Source organism: Rhinolophus ferrumequinum, chromosome 6 (assembly GCF_004115265.2).
Source record: "Rhinolophus ferrumequinum isolate MPI-CBG mRhiFer1 chromosome 6, mRhiFer1_v1.p, whole genome shotgun sequence".
NCBI classification, from domain to species: Eukaryota; Metazoa; Chordata; class Mammalia; order Chiroptera; family Rhinolophidae; genus Rhinolophus; species Rhinolophus ferrumequinum.
In genome coordinates this window covers 70,537,851-70,556,268 of record NC_046289.1, presented here as the reverse complement: position 1 = coordinate 70,556,268, position 18,418 = coordinate 70,537,851, and the positions used below count along the sequence as shown (strand labels likewise).

The window sequence follows — 18,418 nt, the reverse complement described above, 5'->3', positions numbered from 1 at the left end:
AAATGATGGCCAAGATGCACAATTTGATGAAAGCAAAATGTCAAGCACAGGAATAGTCCTTTATCTGATATTCCAAAAAACAAAAACAAAACAAAAAAACCCCACAAACCCACATTTATTTGCACGGGATTCAGAATGTACTTGTCCCAGTCGGTTTATTTTTCCTGACCAGGTGAGGATGTTCCTATTGACTTGAAAGTTGATGACGCAGAGGCTGATACTCAGTCGCCAGCTTTGTTTGTGGATCGCAGATCTGACCTCGCCGACTCTGCAATTGTCTGAGAATGGGGATGCTGTCACATCACCGATGACACTGAGTCAGTCTCAGGGGTCAGTGCTGGCCCAGTCTGCACTGATACTCTGCCCAACGATGACATAGCACGTGTGTTCACACACATTCCAGAAAAGCCTTCACATATTTTTGACTTCAGAGTATGGACCAAACAGCCCTACAAAGGCCTCACGCCCATGACGAGCCCTTTGGGACAGTGCCCTTTCTTTACCTTGAAGGCAAATACACTGTGCTAAAGGATTCTCGAGTGACATTTCTGTACCTGCTGAGGGTAATTTTGGTGCCATCCAAGTACCTGAACAGAGAAATATTGTTTGAGCTGTTGATGGAATTTAGGGTAAAGTATTTTAGAAAACAGTTCCCTTTTTCCAGGGCGCCTTTACATCCTCAAAGAATCCCACGCAGGTAAAAACCAAAGAATTTCCATATGCTTATGTAGCTGACGTCACTGTGCAAACCAGTGAGCTGAGGCAGGAAAGGGGCACTGGGGAATCTCATCTGCTTTCAGTTTTTATGCTTACCTTGATTGCCTTAGCAGGCCATTATACTATATGCAGACTGTAATAGCTCCATGGTGAAGGATTCCAATTTCTACCTCTTGGATCATGTGTGTCAGGGCCAGACTGGCTCACAAGCCAGAAGAAAATGACAGAATACTTGCCTGGGCAGGTTGTAGAGAGGGGCCATCCTGAAACAGGCCACCACTGCCCGTTTCCGCTGCTTTGACAACAGTTTGTGCCAAACTGCCTTCTTGGACCTCAAAGGCTGCTCCACCTGAGAAGAAATCACATGGGTAGGCACGCATTAGGGTGACTGGGTGAAAGGAGGTGATCACCAGCAACCCGGACTTCTCAATGCTGGAGGAATGTTCACTTCTCAACTGTAGTCAGCAAAAGGTACCCAGCAGTAGATGATTCAGTTTGTGGAGGTCTTAGGATTTTTTTCTTCTCCCAACTGCTTTTGGCTGTTTATTGCTGAATGGCAGGGTCACGTGAGCTAACGGTAAAAATTTGTAAAACACTGGGAGGGGAAAAAATTGAGGAGTCTGGTACCATGAAGCACCCAGGTGACACGTGGGCATCAGCTGGGATGAAGCTTGCTCCTTGTTTTCTGTCTTACAAGGGCACTCTTAAGTAAGGCCTGAGTGTAGAGCGGAGCTCTGTATCCTCCAGGGTAGCTGGCTTGCTCAATCCTCAGGGCAGATGCTCCTTACCTGCTCCAGGTGGAAGACAGCTGCTGAAATCCTCTGCACACGCTCCACTGTCTTTTCTGGATTGGAAGGTTCTTCACTCTTCAACACATCCTTGTAGAGATTCAATTGCCACTTTACAGCTGGGTCATCAGACTGAAAATTGAAGCATACACATGAAATGAGCAGTATCCAGTATGTCTTTTACTGAAAAAGCCTTTTACTCCTAGCATGGTTCCATCGCAATCAGGGCTCTCCTCTGTTATTACCTGTCTCTTATTCTATTATCTTCTTTTGGAACACTGTAGATGCTATGTAGGAACTTCTCATTCAAGCCCACATGTCCCTTAACTCTTCTGTTGCATTTTCCAGCCCTTCTTTCTCTGTGCTGCATTCTAATTTCCTTAAAGCATCTTTCAAACCACAAATTCTCTTTTCAGCTGTGTCTAGCCTGTTCTTTTTTAACCCATAAATTAGATTGTGAATTTCAATGGTTATTTTTTATTTTTTAACAATGAGGTCTTTTTCAATAACATCATCCCTCTTTACAAAAAATAATGTCCAAACCTTGATTTATGAATTCTATCACTATCTTTATCTCTAAATATTTTAACCATACTTATTTTTAAATTTCTTTCTGCAGTTCCTTAGGCTTGAATTCTTCCTTTTGTTGCATTTTCTGACTCTCCGGTAGTGGTAGATTTCATTTCACACTTTGTACTTTTTAAATATGAGTTTGTCTTCAGGGGAGTTTTATTTATTGGCATTTCAGCCTGTATTCTAGGGGGTGAAGATATCCAAGTGGTTTCATGGTTGTCTTTCCAGGACATTCATGTGTTTCACTGGTTCAAGGTTAATTTTATATAAGTTTCTTCCTCTGCATTTATGTACAACGTGAATAATTAGGTCCTATCCTGTCTCCCTTTAAAGTTATTGGAAACCCCAGCCCCTGCAATACATAGATAGAGGTACAGAGAACTCTATGAGTTTTCCCAACTACATCAATTTCTCCTCAGTACTATGATTTAGTGTGTCTTCTTTTTTCTGGCACTTGGGATTTATTTTTACTGCCTTTTCTGTAGTATATTTTTTCTACCATTCCTATATGTTTAGGATAGAAACAAGAGGCTATTTGTGTCAGCCTGGACCTCCATCTTGGGACATAATGTATCTGCGGAAAGAGAAGTTCAGAGTTGCAGGCCTAGAAAAACATCAAACAGCCTTTAAAAAGAAAATTAGTGTTTTTTATTATTATTATACTAACTCAGGCACACAGTTATTTTGTTTTCAAATCTCTTAGTGTAGGAGGTGCCAAAACTTCCCCCAGGTGTTCTTTTCCCGGTTTAACAAGCCGCAGTCAGTACATTCTGAGGCCTAAGCTAACCCCCTGATATGTCTGGATGTTAGTTCACACAGTGGGAGGTGGGAAGACATGCTTTACTGGATACCTCTTTGCATCCTTTTTGTAACAGCAACGGAAAAAACAAAAAATTAAGGCAAAAAAACGACAAAATGAAGGACAGAGAGCTAGTCCTACCAATTTAACACAAGTACGCTGAGACTGCTCTTAGGACAGATTTTAGAAAAATGAGTAAATTAAGCAGGAGGATGACACCCTGCAGCCAGAAGGAAGCCTGTGTGAGTTCTCTTACTGCTGCATCACCTTTTCCTGCAAGTGCAAGTTATTCCGCAGATGTTCCTTCACCTCTTCATCTGTGTCCCTCTGTGGAAAGAGATGTTAAATTTTATTCCTAGAGGTTACTGTGGAAATGTAAAGTAGGGTACAAGGATGTATGGACAGCCAATGGCCAGTTTTGGCGGAATCTTTATTGAAAAAAAACAAAAAAGAAACTAGAGACTGTCCCAAAGCACGTGCTAGCTCCCAAACCAGCTTTAAAGATGAGGGCGTCTTGCCTCTGTGCACGTTGGGTTCATTTCACCTGGCCCCACCCTCCACCCCAAGGAGGACTGGGCACCTATCTTCACCTCACATGCTCCACTAAAGCAGGGGGTGACTTACATAGCTGTATCGTGATTTTGCCAGGGAGATCAACTCCTGATCGCCTGGGGTGCACATATTCAAACCAATGGGCAGCATTTTCTTGAGTGCAGCCACGATGAGGGAGGTCTGGATGGAATACAAGTCTCCCCTCCGCTTTGTCTTCTTCCGTTCCTGGTCCTGTCCTCCAGACTAGGAGATGAGGTTGAAATAAACAGAGGGGCTCAGTGATTCTGAAAGGAACTGCCTCACCTCCGAGGCAGCCTGCCTCCTTGTGGCCCTGTCAATACAGGTCAGGCCTTACTACATTTCAAAGGACAGTAAAAGGAGTGTGATAAACAAGGACAACCGGGTGGCCTTAAAAATCCCCGCGCCCTCTCCTTGTGCGCATGCTCACAGAACCACGTGACCAGACACACACCACGGACACCTAGAGTCTTTGCTCATTCCCTTCCGGACCGAATGAACAAATAAACTGGCGTTTTCCCAAAAAGAATGATTTAATCACCGACAAAATGACCCCAGAAAATAACTGAGAATCCTGATGCAGGGGTGTCAATAACCATGTGAAAGAGCAGCCAGCCTAGAACAGTTCTGTTTCCCGGCTGACGCTGGTTTTCTGGAGCACCGGCATCACACCTACCCTCTACCCTAAGGCAATGCAAATTCTCCCAGGAAAAGGGAAATAAATCACCATGGAGGGCTGCTCTGAGATCTGACTGGGGGAACTTGGGAGGGACTGGAACTCCCCAAGTCCCTGAGAATCCGTCCCCCTTTCGCTTACACTTTCTCATCCCTTGTAGGGAGAATTCATTCCGAGAAGAGTCCAATGCCCTGGGCTGAGGCAACCAACCAAGAGCCCTCAGCATCTCTAAGACATGGTGAGGATGGGGTCTGGGTTAGGGGAGGGGATTTCAAGGAGACAAGGCACTGCAGTAACCTAATTCTCATGATGTCAGACTCTGAAAGAGCAAAGCTGCCCACATGGTACCTCACTCACAGGACTCTGTCTCAGCTGAACGGGCACTCGCAGGAAGTGTGGGAGGGCTGGGTAACCAGAAGCCGAAAATGCAGTCAGGGAAAGAGAACTGGCAGTCACTAAATTGCTTCAGGAGGTGCCCATGGAATGCTTGCAGCAAGGAAGTGGCAGCACTGCAGTTTACAATGAACCACCAGGCTCTAGGAGCAGCCGGGAGGCCAGATGCCTCCCCTGGAACTGGCATGTAAGCCCAGGACCCTGGGCTGCAGCAGAATTCATTTGATAAGGGGTTGGCTTTCTGAGAGAAGAGGAGGGTCAGAATTAACACTGCCTTGGGACTGATCTCTTTAATTACTTTCCAAAGTGTGAGAGAAGTTCATAATTATTAACGGACGCTCTTAAAAGGGATGTGATTTCTTTTATCCAGCTTGTGGTGGCTGCACCATCGGGTGGTTACATCAGAGAAACCACAGCAAAGGCCCTGACCAGCAAAACCCAGTCTAGCCAAACACTGCCAGAGAATTCTACTGGTTGCAGTGGCACCATGACCGGTGCTCCAAAATAGCAGGACAGACCCCGGGCAGTGGTGGGAGGGGGCACTGAGAAATATGGGGGCGGGGGGCAGGAGGGGAGGAGAGGAGGGTGAGAGGCAGTGGCTTCTTGTGTTCCAGAGCAAAGCAGAAAGCTGGCTCACACAAAGGCCACACGAAGTCTGTCATTTCCTGAGCATTTGCAAGCTTCCTTACATGTCCTACCTCAGGGGTAGAATTCTAAAGGTTGTGCTTAAGGCACAACTCAGTTATAGTCTAAATTACCCTTGAAAATGCTTCAGATCATTCATAAAGGATATAACCCAGTTTTACGTATGTAAACTACGAGATACCCTGTACATATAAATATAAAAGGTAAACAACATGCAATATCCAATCCAGTAAATATGCAAAATGTAACAATGTGGATTTGATAGACAACCTAAATAATTTTGTGCTCCCTCTCTCTTTTATTTGGCCAATCTCATGTTCTTCTAATTACAAATGCTGCATATATGATGTGATTCTAATGTACCTACGACTTAAAACATTTCTAATCTTCCCAACAACTCTGAGTTAGGAACAAGTCAGTTTTATAAATAAGAACATAATACTCAGAAAAGTTAAGTGATTTTTCTAAGGTCACACAACAAGTAAGCATCTGAGCCAACATCCAGACCCAAGGCTACCTGGCTGTGGCTCCATTTTCCTTTTATGAGAGCTACATGTGACCTGGTTCCTGCACACCCCCTTTCTCTGCCACATACCTTGGGACAATGGCAGCAGGCACACATTAATGAAGAGATGGAGAAGTATTTCCAAGTAATAACCTGTATGGGTCACTGGAAAATCGTCTCAGGGTTTATTCCACCATAGGCACATTTTATGCAAAAACTCATGGTTATCTGCTCATTTCAAATCCTGGGGTTAGTCCTTGGAAAACTCCCTTTGAATCATGGGAACCTTGTACAAGAGGCAGAAATGTATAGTGTGAAAGGCTGGGACCACTGACAGCAAAGGGGACTATGGACGATGCCTGGCACAGCAGAGGAGTGTCTCCGGGTTCTCCAGCCTGGTCTGTGTCCCTCTCCCTGTACGTGTGCTGGCTGCAGAGTGGGCAGCTGGGGAAGGGAGCAGAGGTAGCAAGGAGACCTCGGTTAGGGCGAGGCTTGGCTGACTTCCCCGGCTTCCCCATTCCAAGGGTGGGTAGGCCTACATTCACTTTTTGACAGGCAGTTGTCTTCCCTGAAGCAGGCCTGGGGGGCTTCCAGGTGGGAAATCCATTCTGTACCACCCCCATGGTGATCACAGTGCAGAGGGGGGCCCAGAGCCTGGCACCTCTAATACTAGAACAGAAAAGACATGTCATGCATTTCACCTGTACCTTTACTTGCATGGCCTGTGTGGAAAGACAAAAGAAAACAAACAAGGAGAAGAGTTAGTATAAGCAGGGTCCCAAAGCATTAAGGTACCACATGTTAGTCAGAGCTTCTTAGCCCTCGTTTCTCAGCCAACACAACAGAAATTCAATCGTTCTGGAAGCCAGTTGCACATGGCATGAAGAGTGAATGGGAGGTTAGGATGGAGGTTAATTTGGTCATAAGGACTTACACCCAGACCAAGCAATGCACCCCTGGGCCGAGGTCATGTCTGAGACCAGACTTCCGGAGTGGTCTGAAGGCCAGTCAGACCCAGGTGATCTTCAGATCTGACCACCCATATGAACGCTTTAATACTAAAGTCTTTCCCCTCCATCCTCCCTTGTTTCACCTGGGTCGGATGCAGACAATCTGCCAGGTAACCGAAGACCCCAATTTTCTTCCTTCCTTCCACCCACAACATTATCACCTCCAGCTGATTTGTGATTACAAAAATATATAAATGTCTAATCACTATGTTGTTGTACACCTGAAACTAATACTGTATATTAACTATAATTGAAAAATTAATTAAGAGAAAAAGGGAGGAAAGATCTGAGCTAAGGGATAATGGGTGTGTTTTTGCTAAAAGGTTTGCTAAAAAAAAAATACTTCAGGAACATCCAAGGCGGTACAGGTTTCCCCTACAGCCTGAAGGATGGAGCATCTCCCTTCTTGTGCTGTGACCTTAAATATACGTTAGGGCAAAGGCTACTACACACTACAGGTTCTGATTTTATTCTTCCCTCACATCTTGCTAAGATTAGTGAACTCAGTGCATTTTCATTAATGTTGGAAGTGCTTTTTTTTTTTTTTTTTTAAAATGATGCCTGAAACTTTTTATTTTCTAAAGAGAAATTTAAGCATTCCTGTGTCTTCAAAATCATTTTATTTTCCCCAGTAGTTTATGATCTAACAGATGATTTTATGTGTGAACTTAAGGAAAAAACATAGGCTTTTAAGGGATGAGGGAGGCGAAGAAGGAGAGGGAGAGGGAAAGGAGAGAGGGAAGGGAGAAAAGGAGAAGGAAACAGAGAGAGCACTAGAGTTGCACCAGTGCAAGAGCAAAGGGAGTAAAAATAAAAGTTAAAAAAAGGTGGGGTGGTCGGTCAGGAGAGAAAGAGAAGGAGAGGGGAGGGTAGGAAACAGAAGAGTGAGTACTAGGGGAGAGATTGGAGTAAGAGGAAAATTCACACATGTAATTCTGAGTACCTTTAAAAAACTCAAAGACATCGTCTAAACTCTTCCCTGTCCTTTTTCAGTACTCTGAAATCACTCATGGGTTGGAGAGGCTTTAAACAACAAACCACTCTAATATTTCCTGCACCACAACACCTTCATTGTTTATAATATTGGTCAAGGAACTGGCATTTCTTGGGCTAAATACATTCTAACTTACCATTGCCCTCTGAGGAAGCTGCTGCCATTTTTCCAGAAAACAAAACAAGTTCAAAAACAAAACAAAAAAAAACACATGCTCAGCTTAGTTATGTTTAGCTCAACATATATTTGCAAACCGGTGCTATATGAACAAAATATACAATGAGCTCTCCAAAAAATATGCTTTAGCTGCCAGAAAAATAACACATTTTTAAACATGTTCAGTTAGACAAGCATGAACAATGTGATCCACTGTGTGTGTGTGTGTCTGTGTGTGAGTGTGTGTGTGTGTGTGTGTGTGTGTCTGTGTATATTTTTTCTGCTACCTTTCCATTTGCAATGGCAAGTGCAGTGTGTGTAGCCATGCACTCCAGTACACACATCTCTGCAATGGCTGCCATATGCACTGAGGTCAGTTTCATTTATACAACACCAGAATTCAATTAAGAGTGGAGATAAAAGCAAGCACAAGTGACAAGTGACCATTACTGTCACGCAGTAGAGAGAACCTCTAATTTCAGGGAGGCAAAGGGAAAGGAGATTCAATTGATAATAAGAAAGAATAGCGCCCCCCGGCCTCTCAATCTGCAGTTACACATCCAAAAGCTACCAGAAATGGCTATGTTGCTGTTTTGGAGGAATGGTATCTCTCTGTCTGAAACAATGCACTGCACTTATGTAATATTATTTCATCCGAGAGATACAGTTTGAAACAGAACATCCTAGAGGAGGCAGGTAGTAAGCCCAACCCCATTCTACAGATTGGTAAATCGGGGCCCAGAAGAGGTAAGTGAATGAGGTCAAGGCCATACCGCCAGTTAACAGTTGAGCCAAGGGTAGAACTTAGCTGCCTTAGTCTCTAGTTGTATTTACTACTACTCTTTGACTCTCAACTGAGGCAACAGGAACAATATAAATATTTGTTACCCTGAGGAGCATGGCAAATATTATTTAACATCTAGGGAGTAGCCTCATGTCCATTACACTGTAACTTTGACCTTACCCTGTGAGGCTCAGAAAAAATTAGCATACAATGTCAATGGAAATGGAATGAATGCATTTGCTCCTGTAGACTAACCTTATCAACAGGGGAGATGCAAAAATTCTGTACATGACCATCCTCTGACAAGACAAACAAACCCTTTTCCTCATTCAGTGATGTGAATGAACATCATTTCAGGTTAGTTTGTTAGTAGGCTGGTCTTGAAATGTCATTTTTTGTCACCTCATCTTTTTCCAAGTGCAAACCTAAAGACCCTGACTATCCAGGGTTGAGACTTGTCACCAGAGGGTTGAAACGTCTTTGCCATTTCAGCTCCTCTGGGATCTGAATCCTTCTATTAGAGTCATTCCCATTGCTTTGCTGCCATCCGCTGACAATGACAATGAATGCTAGCTGGTTCAGTCATGAGCCAATGGATCTACTCCAAGTTGAAGGTAGCACAGAATCTGCCCAGGATTTATTCAGGTGGACGGCACCAAAGGAGAGCCTGTGATGGCTGTAAGAAGACCCTTCAGAGGGAACTTAAGATAAATGTCCAGGGAGCAGGATTCTGAAAAATCCTACCTTATGTACCTCACATGAACAGTAGATGTGTTTGCTAAACGTTGAATGCAAAATGGATTTTGGAAAATCAAATAAAAGTTATGTAAAGAACAAAAGGATCCACCATAAGTAAGGTTCTTTTGCAGCAAAGATTCCTCCTGAATGTGAATAGATACTCCTGATCGCCCCCCTTTGTATGTGCACAATTTTATTTATCAATCTTTATAAAGTAGTGTATACCATATTCTACACTTTAAGAGTCCATTTTTGGGTGCTGGAAGAAGTGTTAGTGTCAACATAGCTAAAAGCAGGAAGGGCTCCAGAGTTCAGAGTTGAGTGCAGTTGACCAGAGCTAGCCACATGTGGTGAACCTTTGAGTGCTGATTTTTGGTGTCATACCAGCCCCTTGTCTGCAGATCCACATTATAGGTCTTTCATCCTAAATGGTTATTTGGAAAGATGCCCAGGGGCCTTCACTGCAAATATGACTGCCATCTTTGCTGAGCGGTCCCCATGGACACCCCACATTCGAATTCCTCAAAGGCAACACTGTACTAGCAATGAGACGCACATCTCAGGTACACACGTCACTTATACTTGACATATATAGTCAACCTTCAGTGAGGCACACTTCTCAAGAGAACAGAAACGAGGGTAAACCATACAGCTGGTAAGAAAACATCACATTTAAGGAAGCCTTGCTTCTGTGTGTACCCCTGAAAGAGTGCGTCTGAGTATTCGCTCCAATCAAAATAGCTAATTTCACTGTGTAGAGCTGACCCAGGAGGAGCTGGGAGGCCAGTTCTCCCTCCTGCATTCCTGCTACACGCCTCCCTCTAGGTGTATTTTCCCACACAGATGTCCAGTATGCCCTTTTTCAAACATTTCCTGTGGGAAGATGGACAAATGTTTGGGTTTCTGAATGCAATCACATGGAAAATAAACAGAAGGCATGAAGAGGTCAGCATAGCTGAAATAAAGCATCTATCTAATGGATGTTCGAGATAGGAGGAAAACAAGTATCCTGCTAATGAAATCTTCAAAGCAAGGTAATTTCCTCATAACCAGTCAAAAGGTGACTCCAGCCACATATATTTTTGTAGCTCTATTACATGGGAAGTAGTACGATTTTAAACTATTGGTAGTAGCTTTGGTTTTGGAGACCTCTCAAATGCCTTAAGCAAGTCTTGACACATAAACTTTTTGACATACAGGCAACTATTTATTCATAAAATGTTTATGACCATTGAGGGCAATGTCTTCCAAGCCATTCTCAGAGCAACAACAGTAGAGACTGTTGGTTTTGGTGGTTTGACCTAAATGCAACACGGAGCTAATCCCTTCATACATCCAAAATACATAGCTTAGGTCAAGGATGAAGAGTCTTTGGAATTGATTTCTAAGGACTTACTTTTGACATCTTGCTTTTGCTGTCTCCAGTTAAAAATGCCAAATTATTAATTTCATTCTGAATCACAAAATTTTGCTCTTCCCTCTTGAAGTTCTACATGGGGTAGGGAGAATAAAAAAGCAAACATTACAAGACAGTTTTCCAAGGTCTGTACCTTTCACAGCCATCTCTAAATCCAGGGCCCACTTGTGTCCTTACGTGAGATTTACACCACAGGATGAAGACCTCTGCCACCATGCGGAAGAGCTGGTCGGAATCAGCATCCGGGCTTTTAAGCCAGTTAGATCTGAGTTGAAAAGTAGATGAAATTCAGTGATGATTAAAATAGTCACACTCACTAAATATTGGATGCACATATTTATCCAGATAAGACTGTACTCCCATGAGAAGGCAATCATCTGATAGACTAAAGATCAATACATTCCTTCCATGCTTAGATATAGGCATGTAATTCTGGATATTTTTGAAGGACCTACAATAATCATTTCCATGTTACCAAAGCATTTAAGGATTATCTTAGCAAACAGATGCCACAAATCAACATTTCAAAATTGTCGAAGGTAGATTTTTTCTTCTTTAAATTGATGAAGTGATTACGGTTTACACTCTAAGTTTTGGGGAAAGCATTCTTTAGTACATAAGGCAGGCAAAACTAGGAAAGTCTTGGTCACTATGACATCTAATTTTGTCATTGTGAAGCCTCTGACATGCTAAGCACTCTATAAACAGTTCAGGCATCACCCTTTCTCCTTAAAAGCCAGTTTGAAGAATGAAATTTATAAGACAATATGTTTTTCACTGTTAATTGAAGTGCATGGGCAGAGATAAAACGTGGTTTTGAAATTCCCTATAAATGGGCATTACTCATTTTTTTTTTTTTAAAAACCAGGCTAGGTTAATAAACTTCACAGTGATAGCAAGAGGGCTAAATTGTAGTAGAATTCAGTCAATTTCTAAGTTATTTTGCCCCTAAGTATCTTACACAGTTGGATTAAATATTTTGAAAGGGCTGGGAGAGTTGGCATTTTCAAATACCTGCATAGAGTCACATAGTAGAAATTAAATGGTCTACTGACTTTCTTAAGTTAAAGAACACTTTGGCTCTCATGGATGGTCTGAAAAACCCTATGTCCCTTGGTGCATGCAGGGCAATAGCTATGAAAAGCCAGTTCCCGAAACCCCAGGACATCAGACTGAATTGCCCAGAGCAGCCTGTACCTTTTGCCCATTCATGGAGAGCACCAGGCTAAGAGGAAAGGTGAAGACTCATGAGGCCAAGACTACTTTCGGATCCCTTTCTCATCTCCCGAGTTCCTTACTGCCCTGAGTTCCAGCCTCAGGGATGTTCTTATCTAATCTTTCTTGTTTTCTCCCTCAACTAGTCTTTCCTTTATATGGCAGACACTACAGGTTGTTTACCCAATACTCATTCTCCATTCTTCCTTAGGAACAAAATCCCATTTTATTCAGGGTGGCATTGCACCCTGCTGAAGATCACATTACCTAACTTCCGTTGAAGAATCTCCAGGTAACTAAGCTCTGATCAATGAGATGGAAGTGGAAGGTGTTGGATGGGCCTTCTGGAACAGCTTTCTAAAAACATAACTGAAGGTGTCCTTTTGCCTTCTTCTTGCTACTTTCCTGCTTCCTGTCTGGAATGATAATATGATGGTTCAAACTCTAACTGGCATTTTGCACCATAAAGTAACTTTGAATATGGAAGCCAACGTATGTTAATGATGGAAAGACAAAAGAATGAGGGTCTCTAAAGAGCAGCAACCATACTGGTCCTGGATTGGATATCTTTGGACTGCTTTTATGTGTGAGACTTAACTTCTAATTTGTTTAAGCCACTGTAATCAGGTATGCCTTACTAGAAGCCAAATGCAATCCAAACTTGAGGCTTGAGATGGGTATTTCTTTTTGATTTCTCTCATATTGATTTTTCAGAAGCACTTATTCAGGGTCCAGTGTCAAGTTTTATCAGAACTGCCAGCTGTTCATTCTTTAGTGTTTTGGTTTAAATGAGCTTTATACGTTTGCACATGCCGAGTGGGAGGAGGCAGGGGTCATACCCTACCCTACCCAGGAAAAGTACAGCCACAGGGAGTGCGAGCAGCAGGAGCAATGAAAACAATCTTGGTAAACATTTCCTCACAGAAGAAAGAGGATTTTGATCTCTTTGCCTTCGTATGGGAAGGCAGTTTCAGCTGAATGAATTTTGTTTTCATCACTCCTCTAAGAGACACATCTTTACTCTTTACCTCTAGTGAAGTCCTTTTTTCAGGTTCAGAGTTGTGAGTGTGCATGAAGAATATCTCATTAAACGTCTTTGCCCAGGTACACAGACTCTCTGCACCTCTCATTGGCAAGATGGTATTTTCAGGAGACTAGAAGACCCTGAACTTATCTCTTCTATTTGCCCATAGCCTTTCTACCACCAAATAATGTAACCAGGCTTATCTCCTCTCTCCTTCCAGTCTTCCATAGAGTTCATGATCTCTCTCAACACTCAGATGCTTAATCCTTTTAGAGGTACTCAAGGGATCTGTGAGTCTCTTTCATCACCTGTACTGCATGCTGCAAAAAGGCAGCTGGAAAATGCAAAGCTGTAGCGAAGAAGGTTGGGTTTAGAGGGAATGATTATTGGAGTAATGGCTGAAGCAACCCAAGTGGGTGAAATTACTGAGCATATTAATAGAGAAAAGAAGTGCAATAATAAAATCTTGGATGATGGCAAGAATAAGGAGAGTTCGACTTTCATTTTCAAAAAACAAGTTAGCAGGTTCTGAAAGAAAGTAAAGCCATGCTCCTATGTTCACTGACTTAGAGGGAAGAGCTTCTGTCAGCCTTGTTCCTGAGCCTCCTGTAGAGGACACAGCTACAGACAGTCACGAAACAGGATTTGGTCAGATTCTGTCAACAGATTGAGAGATGGGTTTTTACCAAAATCACACTATTTAAAGTTGTTCTTTTCTATGTTCTGAGCATTTCTGATTTCCAGATAGGAGGCTGAGAAGTCACTGCATCTTGTAGAGAGATTTTTTTGAACCTATGTTAACTTCTATCTCCTGGTGTGAGGAGATGGAGAGCTGTTTTGCCCTGCTCTGACAGCACCACGTTGGAGTTCCTGCTCATTCTGGGTCAGCTTCAGGCTGAACACTGACCAATGGAAACTACTCTAGATAGTGAAGAGTGCTCTAGATAGCGAAGAAATTTGACAGGGCTGAAGGAAGTACAAAAGTTTAATATGAGGAGGAAAACGTGAAGGAGGACAGGACAAGATGGTGTCCTTTGATATTTAAAGAGTTGCCACAAGAGAAATTGGAGTAGTTTTATGTGGCTCTAAAGAGCAAAATCAGAGCTGATGGTAGAAGTTACAGATTTGAGCTCAAAATGCTTCAAACTGTCTGCAACTAGAACGGGAGTTGCAGATACAGGAGAGCTGTACTGGTCGCCTGTAACTGTGGGAGATAATCAGAGGTAGGAAATGCACTGCTAGGAAAAAGGAAGGGGATATTTATTCATCCAGTTAGAGGAAAGAGGAAGTGACCTCTAATATTCCTGCCAAATCCAAAATCCCATAATTCCAAGCCAGCTAATTCTTTTGGGTGAAGAAAGACTTGAGGAAGGTAAAGGCACACTCATACACTCATAGGAAGGAAGCATTTCTAAGCATGAAGGCTCAGATGGCCATAATGTTTCCTGGTGTTCAGGGAAAAATGGATTGAAAAGTGGGGATGAATTAATTAATGATGATCTCAAAGACTCTCTGACATTGCCATTTTTAGCAACTGTCAAACACTGTGAAGGAGGAACATACTCTATCTTGAGTCTTGATCATCAATAGTGACAAATGCCATTAAAGAGCTATTCTCGGAGCAACCTTACTCTACTTTCATTTTTGTCTTCACCTCAAACTCTCACAAATTCCTTCTCTAAACTGTTAACATGCTTATGTTATTGGAAATGACTAAAATGATGTCTCTCAAAACAGGATTTCTTTTGAGAAAGTGAGTAAAATTTCCCACAGAAAGATAAGGGATTATAGATATAGATACACACATATATAGTGTGTGTAAGGTGTTTATTTGGGAATGGTAAATATAACCAATCGTAAGTAAATTATTTTAAATAGTAAGCACAATTTACCTTACAAAGTAAATGCTAAAAGTGGGCATATCCTATTTCCTGCCCGTGACAGAATGGTGTATCACTCAAAATGCTAGCAATGTTCTCCCGAATATTCCTGGCTCCTTTCAATATCTACAATGGGATATTTTTAAAATTTTATTTTATTTTAGAGAAAGCATGTTTATTGTTTTGATTTGCTGAAACAAAATATTCCATCAAATTACCCAGGAAAATCCAGGTAGCAGAAATATATAACATTGTCCATTCCTTCAAGAGGTCTCAAATAGGTTACAATGGGATATTTTAAAATTAAACTTTCCCAAATTTATATTTTAGGCCTTTAAGCTTTAAGAGGGTGTGGTATAATAGAAACACCTATTTGATCTTTGACTTCCACTGGGACCAACCGTCTTTTGTTCCTTTTCCTATTCATGGCCATTAGTCTCTCCTGCCCTCATTTCTGTCTTCAGCTTAAATTCCATGGTCAGTCTTTATAATTACCCTCTTACCTACACCTTCAACTCCCCAACCTAGTTTTCTTTGTCATACTCACTTTGTAAAACCCCAGCCCTGGTTACATCCAACTCTCTTCCTATTCTGGGCCTGAACCCAGCAGCTGAATTGGCTGGAGACAAGACAACCTGCTCATGGGTCTCACTTTAAACTCAGGACCACAGATCTCAGGACCACAGATCAAGTGGAGCCCTTAACACTACCGGGCAATCACGCTACACTTCCCTTGTCCGGCTGCTCTCCCACTCCCCTGGCCACCACCTCATACCTTGTCCTTACTCCTCAGACCTCCAAGCAGCTTCTCCTCATCCTCAGTCTCAGCTGACGATCTTGCTTCCTCGTACTTTACCAAGAAGGGAAGCAATCACAAAAGGATTCCTATAGGCTCCCATCCATCCACCCATAGATATGGACATAGACATATGGTATGTATGTATGTATGTATGTATGTATGTATGTATGTATGTATCCACCAGCATTAGCATCCGCTCCCTGCCCTCCTGCCTGCTGCTCAGATGAACTACCTGAGGCTCACCTTTTGTCTGCTCAAGGACATTGCTTTAGGAATTCTCACTCTCACTCCTACAAGATCAGCTTCTCCTCTACTGGATCATCCCCATTAACAAAGAAATAAGTGATAAGTCTCCCATCTTAAAAAATGTTCTCTCCAGCTAGCATCCCATGTCTGTTTCCCTTTACATTAAAACTCCTTGAACAAGTTGTCTGGATTGCTGTCTCCAAGGTCTTTTCTCCCATTCTGTTCTACCCCACTCCAAAGAGGCTTCCATCTCCATTGCTCCATTGAAACTGCTCTTGTCAACGTCACCAATAACCTTCATTCATCATTCTTAACTACTGGAAACCCTTTGTGAAGTTGGCACCCAGGACACAACATTCTGTTGTTTTCCTCCTGTCTCACTGGTTGCTCCCTCTCAGTCTCAGTCACTGGTTCCTACCCTCCTGCCGACCTCTTAATGTTGGAAAGAACAAGCCGCAGTCCTCGGAACTCTTCTCTCCCCCTGAATCCTGTATTTATCTCCTCCAGTCTCATGGTTCTAAAGACTACATGTCAGGATGTTGATGATTCCTAGATTCCTACGTCTACCCCAGACCTCTCTCCTGAACTCCGGACTCATATTCCACCGCCCACTCAACATTTTCATTTCTACATTGATTAGGCAACTCAAATGTCTTACGTGCAAAAGTGATGTCCTGACCTTCCCCGAAAGAACTTCTGTACCCGCAATCTTCCCCAACTCAGTGGATGAAAACTCCATCCTTCCATTTGCCCAGAATCATCTTTGACTTGACTTTCTTTCCTCTTTTCCCTCATTCCTAATCAGGAAGTCCCAAGAGATCTACCTTCAAAATAGACCTGGAATCTGGTATCTTCTGTCAACATTCACCATTGCCATCCTAGCCCCAGCCACCCTCAACCCTTGTTTTCTTTTTAATCATGGTAAAGTACATATAACATAAAATTTGCCTTTACTGATATCCAGTCCATTCACAGTGTTGGGCAACCACTGTCACTATCTATGTCTCGAGCACTTTCAGGACTCCGGAAGGAAAGCCCCGTGTCATTAAGCAGCTGCTCCCCCGCCCACCCCCCACCCTCAGCCCTGGCGACCACTACTAGTCGGCTCTGTCTCCACGGCACCGTCAGCTCTTGACGACATCACTGTGGACCTTCCAACTGTCTCCCCACCTCCTTATTTGCCTCCATCCGTAATCACAGTGTCCAAAAAATGAATCAGGTCACATCAAAGATTAGCTCAACACCTCCACCAACTTCTCATTTCACTCAGAGGAAGAGCCAGAGGCCTTCACAGGGGCCTCCAGGGCCCTGCATTCTTGGCCCCGTGTTGTCTCGCCAACATCTGCGCTCACCCCAGCCCTCACTCTTCCCCAGCTACACTGGCCTCCTTGTGATCCCTCGGACATACCAAACATGCTCCTTCCTCAGGCTCACACCCTCTGTTCCCTCTTCCTGGAACACGCTTCCCCAGACCTGCAGAGTTCCCGACCTCATCTTATCAGCTGACAACTATGACTCCACCCCATCCTGGCACGCGTAATTCCCCTCACTCTGCTTTGTACAATTTACCTTTATAAGTAAAGTACGTAAGTAAATATATAAGTAGATGAATTATATATAAGCCTTATTTTATTTATGGTCTGTGTGCCTCACTCCCCTGCCAGAATGAAAACTCCCTAGGCCAGACGTCTGTCTGTTTTATTCACACCTATCCCTCAGTGCCTAGAACAGTGCCTGACACAGTCGGTAAAATCTGTTGAATGAATGTGGGACAGAGGAGCAGAAGGGCAGAGTGCGCTGGTGCTGCCCTTACCTGACCAACTCTCTCTCACCTGTGGTAGCCGTGGAGGATGGAACGGGTGGCCATGCCGTGGACCATATGGACTCACTGGTCCAGGAAAGCACTACCCAAAGGTCCCGCACTAGGGCTTATTAGGGGAGGCGGCAGATGGGACGTCCCTCTCTCACCTCTGACACAACCCAACGCCATCTTTCCATCCTGTGGACAGGCTTCCGCAGGGCTCCTCCTACCTGTTGTTGTCCACGTAGCGGATCAGCATGGGGTAGAAGGCGTAGAGGTCTCGGCAGAGGACTGCGAACTCGTCCAGGATGAGGAGCTCTGCCTCCTGAGTGTCCCCTTTGCTGTCAGCTTTCAGCTGCTCTTCCTCCTGCACAGTCTTCACAGCCTTCTTCTTCAGCTTCTCCAGAGTTGGGATGAAGTGGCTTCTCAGCAGGTCAGGCCTGGCCTTGCTGATGATTGGCTGAGCGTACACTGCATGTGCAAACAAAGGGCCTCCCCCTCATTTCACATATTATGACAATTGATAAAAGGAAAGAAGTGATACCGAAAGCTGAGGCTGTGGAAACCGCTCATGTCGGGTTGGCCCCTGCTCCTTGCTCCCTTCCTTAATCTTCACTTGGGACTTCTCTCTCATGAAGCCACAGTCGGGGAATTGGAGCAACAGGAGAAGCTCCCCGATTCCTGTTCT

The 18,418-nt window shown here is 43.4% G+C and overlaps 1 protein-coding gene across 1 annotated transcript in view; it reads right to left on the bottom strand.

Annotated features, from left to right (window-relative positions):
• Positions 1-18,418, bottom strand: part of RYR3 (ryanodine receptor 3) — a 479,789-nt gene that overhangs the window by 43,196 nt on the left and 418,175 nt on the right. The window contains exons 67-73 of the mRNA XM_033107698.1: positions 17,961-18,201; positions 10,943-11,030; positions 10,745-10,837; positions 3,502-3,672; positions 3,145-3,204; positions 1,506-1,637; positions 954-1,066 (exon numbers count right to left, since the gene is read on the bottom strand). Of these exons, the coding sequence (XP_032963589.1) occupies positions 954-1,066; positions 1,506-1,637; positions 3,145-3,204; positions 3,502-3,672; positions 10,745-10,837; positions 10,943-11,030; positions 17,961-18,201 (898 nt within the window). The remainder of the gene's footprint in view (positions 1-953; positions 1,067-1,505; positions 1,638-3,144; positions 3,205-3,501; positions 3,673-10,744; positions 10,838-10,942; positions 11,031-17,960; positions 18,202-18,418) is intronic.